This window comes from Crinia signifera, chromosome 1 (assembly GCF_055691185.1).
Source record: "Crinia signifera chromosome 1, ASM5569118v1, whole genome shotgun sequence".
Lineage (NCBI taxonomy): Eukaryota > Metazoa > Chordata > Amphibia > Anura > Myobatrachidae > Crinia > Crinia signifera.
Window position 1 is genome coordinate 191,203,217 of NC_139217.1, and position 5,506 is coordinate 191,208,722.

Sequence of the window (5,506 nt, forward strand, 5' to 3'; positions counted from 1 at the left end):
CAAGTCCTTTGGATTCAGCATGCAAGTCACTGTGCACATTGCTGACTTGAGATCCAGTAAAGGAGCCATAGACCTTTTAGGGGTGTATTTTATAAATCAGCAATTTGTAAAAGCTTTTTGCCAATTTCAAACCTGACGAAAAAATTAATAAATTTTGAAACGTTGATCAGATCCTGGTCTATTCGTGTTTCTATGAAAATTGCCGTGAGTGCCGCACCTTCATCCTCTATATATATATATATATATATATATATATATATATATATATATATATATAATATTTGTCTAGTGTCCGTTTGTGTGTCTCCAAAACATTGCCATCTGTTGGCAGCCAGTGAAACTACATATTTCTCTCTCACACATGCACAAACACAGAGGCAATCACAAGGTAGCAGACTAGCTTTCAAAGCATTTGGCTTATACCCCTTTCAGACAGAAAAAAAGACCCGGTAATTTCCCTGCTCTTGCCGTGTCGACACGGGTTTTTCTTCTGTCTGAAAGGGTCAACACGGGTCTAAAGTTCCGGGACTTCGACCCAGGTATTTACCTGGGTTTTTCCCGTGTCAGACACGTGTTTGCGACTGTGTGAAAGGCTCCGACCCGTGTTTTTCTCCCGACTATTGAAAAATCATGCTGATTGGCTGTGCAGCATGGCGCTGCGTGATTGGCTGATCTTTACAGGTTCCCTGATTGGCTGAGCGCACGTGGCAGAGGCGTGCAGCGCAGCAGTAAATGGCCATGGCACACTGGAAAGATGAGGAGATCCGTGAGCTGCTCAATGTCAGAGGGGAGGAAGAAATCCGCAAACAGATTACTGGCACAGTGAAGGACGCTGTAGTCTACACCAATATTGCCAAGGTCCTCACTTCAAGGGGCATTGTGCGTACCCAGCAGCAGGTGGTCAACAAACTAAAAGCTCTGCGCAGGTACTACAACAAAGTTTGTGACAACAACAGGAGGAAAAGTGGTGCTGGGAGGATGGAATGGGTTTACTTCGACCAATGTAACGAGGTCTTTGGCAATTCTGCCCTGGTGAACCCTGTTGCCATATCATCATCCAGTGCAGCTTCATCACGGAGCATAACTCCAGAATGCAGCCCATCTTGCCCACCTATAATGGAGTTGGAAGACAGCATAGACAACAGCATCCCTGATCCTATTGCTGCCATGGAGGACACAATTGATCCATTAGAGGCTGAGGTTGAGGACAGTGGAGCCAGCACCATTACTCCATCTGGGACACCCACTCCTGCACAGACTGAGACCCCAACGTTGCGTCGTAACAGTAAGTTTTTCAAGTATTGTTTGTGTATCTATTTTAATAGATGTACAGGGGGCTATAGGTATCAGCAGGCCTTTAATGCCCCACATGCTGGTACCTGTGGTTCTTCCAAGTATCAGCATGTGTTGCAGGCTTGCTGGGACCTGTAGTCCCACTGTAACACAGGTAACAACCCCGCACCCACTACTACAGCACACGTGTGGTGTGCCCTGGAGAGGGGTATTGTGGGAACCAGTAGTAGTAGTCTCTCTCTCTCTCTATCTATATATATATATATATATATATATATATACACTGGCATGCCGCTATTGGATTGTAATGATTTTTCCTTTATTTTTAGTATTTGATGTACCTGCAAGGAAGAAAAAAACGTCAAAGATGGAGCTTGCTACGCGCTCAATGTCAAGAATCCTGGTAGATCATCTCCGAGAGTCCGATCTTGAATTTCAAACTCAAGAGGATGCCCGACTGCAGCGCTTCTTTGACAACGAGAGACAGTTGCAAGATTCCTTTCTCACACAGTTGGTGGGTCTGCACGAACGCATAGCGCGTGAAAATCGAGATGCACAGATGACCTTCCTTACCAATATGGTGTCTACATTACAGAATCCGCAGCCTTACAAGCTGTGTAGTCCGTACGCTGAGGGTGATTATTGTAATCCTCCACACAGAGGCCATACATTTATGCCTTCAAATTCAAGCCAAACTACTGTGCAGGGCCAAGGGCGTAGTTATACTGAAAACATGGGCAATAATTTTTCACATGCCACACAGCCAAGTAGGCCACATGCCAATGCCAGTCCACAGGAGACAGTGCATGATACTGTCAATGGCACAGGATATAGTAGGCAATATGGCAATGTGAAAAATTATGCTGATGATTCAGTGAATGCCAGTAATCATAACACTCCTGTTAGCACTGTAATCAGCACTGCCTACAGGCATTTGTAGTAATGTTGCTATATATGGTTGTTCTTTTTATATTTTTTCTGGGCTCGTTCAATTTTTCTTGCTTAAAAAGTGGCACTTACAAGGCCCGTTAAATGCTGCGTTCCATTTTGATGTACACAGTAGAGTATTATGGTTCTTTAGTTTATGAGCCTCAAAAAAGCTCATTTGGTTCTTCAGTTTGGAGCTGAATCAAAGTTCTCAAACTTTTTTTTTATTTAAATGTGTACAAATAGAGTATACTCTAGATATGTGACTGAACATAATCTATAATGTGTACACAGTATGCCTTCTTCTTTATCTTTAAGGCAATAAAAAAATTCCCTGTTTTGGCTTATATTTATATATTTATATTTTTTTGGGGTGTACTAAGGGCTATTTCACACACTCCGACTCCTGTCGGATGGCGAAACCCCGCACGGCCAGGAAGCCGTGCCACACACCGTAGTTAATAATGGGCACAGATGTGACCATTCACCCAGGCCGCCTGGTTTCAGCCGGATCCCATCATTGTAAACTGCTGTGTGTGGCACAGATTCCTGGCCGTGCGGGTTTTCACTGCCCGGCAGGAGCCAGAGTGTTTCGAATTGCCCTACAGCACAGGTCTTCAACCTGTGGCCCTCCAGATGTTGTGAAACTACATGTCCCACCATACATTGCCACATTTTTTCCTATAGTAGGATGGCAAAAAAACTCAGGGCATGCGGGGACATGTAGTTCCACAACATCTGAAGGGCCGCAGGTTGAAGACCTGTGCCCTACAGGTACCAAAAATTGCAAATACAAGTGTTTATCTATATATACAGTGTCGGATGAAAAGGTGTGGCTGCTGGACAGTCAGACTTAGGTGTGTGTCTCCCCTATACAATATCAGCTTGGATGGCAGCACAACCTATTCACCCACCACTGATAGTAGACCTATGCTAAATACATATTCTACCTCGTGTTGCAATAGTTCAATGTTGTTTCAGTGTTGAAAGGGTATTTATGACCACTAAAGATTTATATTTGAAAACATTTTATATTTAAAGTGAACTGCATAAAACATGTTTTGTGAAAAATAAAACAAGTTCTTTCAAACATACAACCAATGTGTCCTTGTACTTCTACTGTGTCATAGTATTTAGGTTAATAGAGAGGGTGTTCTGCAACTTGTCAGCCATGTTTAATGCAATGCAGTGAGCAGTCACCTCCCACTTTTCATGATCTCATCTCTGTGTGCCTTTAAAACTGTCCTTTTCTTATGACACACAGAGTTTTGCAGGAAAAATCCGGCTTCTGTGTGAAAGGGGTCGACACGGGAAATACCCGGGTTTTTGCTCCTGTGTGAAAGGGGGTCAGCCCCTTGCTGTCTAGTTGTACCCGGGTTTTTGTATCCGGGAAATACCTGGGTTTTTGGGATTTTTCTGTGTGAAAGGGGTATTACTAGTACTTCATAGTTTCTTAATTTTCCTTCAGTTAATTGGAAAACACTGAAGAACCTTTTATTTCCAAACTGTAAATTCTAATGCAAGAAAAATGTTTCATTGCGTGATCTTTGACACTTGTGTAACGCAGCTCCTCTCTCAGCTGAATTTGCCAAATCACAGTCTTATGAAATACTACTCGAACTGTTATTTGATGGTTACAGCAGTCCATCCAATGCAACCTTTCCTAAAACGCTGTTATAATACCATTAAAGAACATTACCATAAGTTGCATCAAACTACTGCCTGGTACATTTTTTCCGCAAAAGTGTACGAAACGGGGTAAAGTTGCAAAATGCATTAAAAAAATTAGATTCTGCCAAATTTTACATGAAAGCCAGTTTTAAAACAGTTTATTTAACTGGATCACCAGGTATAATCTAATATGTATTTATCAACAGGTTATTTCAAACAGAGCTCAAAATCAAAAGGTATATTCTTAATTAAAAAAAAAAACACATCCTAGCAATATTTCAGCTGTTTATCATAAAGCCTTGAAAAGATGATAATGATAAAAGATGATAAAAGATGATAAAAGATGATAAAAGATTATGTATTCTGTTTTATTATACTGTAGCTATTAAATCCATTTATCCAACCCATCTAAGGTTGGTTAGTGGATTATATTGCATTTTACTGGTTATTTTTCTATTGGCTTTCAATTATATTGCTGCATTGCAATTGATTAACATAAAGACTACAATAATTAAACAGAAAAGGGGTCATTTTGCATGCACACATTTTTCTTCAATAAAATATGTCCAATTCTTTTTTATTGGGTACTATTCAAATACTGTAATTGATTGACTTTTTTAAAAAGTGCCTTTGAAATTGTTTTTTTCTCCTTGTGCTTAACATTTTTACACAAATTGCTTACTAAATCAGACGGCAAATGCATTTAATTTTAACATAGTTATGTTGTCCAGGCCATTTCCCATGCTCTCTAATTGAATCCCAATATTAGAGACACACTTTGTAACTAAGCAGCTGCTTCCATTAGGTAAATACTTTAATGACCATTGTTCTAGCACAAAGTAGCAAATGCCCATTTATCATCTGCACAATGCTGTAACATATGCGGAAGGTGTAGAATTAAGTGTATTTAAGCAGAGAACCGATGCTAACTGGTTAGTCATATTGTATTGATTTGAGGCTGAGAAACTCATCCTAGCTCTGGGATATGCCGATGAGAAATAGCATCTGCAAAATGGCACCATATGGTACTATTTACAGAACCTCAGCCTTTACTTTCAATATCCAACTAGAGTATTATGTCAATTAGTATTCAAATATGTTTGAGTTAACTATCCTTCATTGTGAAAGGGCTTCACAAACTCCTTTGTCATTTAAAATATCCTTCCCAATTTCCTTTAAGCTCAGCTTGAAATAAATATATATATTGTGACCCGTACTGTGTTACCCAACCCGTGGTCCTTGACAGTTCTACTCTGCTAACATTATTAATTATGTTGTTTTTGCATACTTTACATCTTTATATGCCTTACTATGCATCTATGTCTCTCCACCCCAATACATGTGTGCTCCGCTACTTTCCTTAACATCACTTCTATTTTGTTTTTGTTCACGCAGATCTCCATGGCAACCCGCTTCAGCTGATGCAGGGCGCAGAACGGATGACGTCAGCCCCTGTCACCGGAGCCGGGCCGCCGGAGTCTGCAGCACGGGGTTTGTGGTGGGAGTTTATTTAGGTAAGTGCACTATTGTATTTGATTGTTCTCTGATGAAGGAATAAATTTCCGAAACTGTTAGACGTACAAGCTGTCCACGGCTCCAGCTTCTTTCTTCTTTT

At 40.7% G+C, this 5,506-nt stretch overlaps 1 protein-coding gene across 1 annotated transcript; it reads left to right on the forward strand.

The window, feature by feature from the left end:
- Positions 1 to 599: 599 nt before the first annotated feature.
- Positions 600 to 2,266, forward strand: LOC146026955 (uncharacterized). Its single transcript, XM_083157990.1, has 2 exons — positions 600 to 1,285; positions 1,623 to 2,266. The coding sequence occupies exons 1-2, from the start codon at positions 733 to 735 to the stop codon at positions 2,231 to 2,233; spliced, it is 1,164 nt and encodes a 387-aa protein (XP_083014116.1). The 5' UTR covers positions 600 to 732; the 3' UTR covers positions 2,234 to 2,266.
- Positions 2,267 to 5,506: the final 3,240 nt, after the last annotated feature.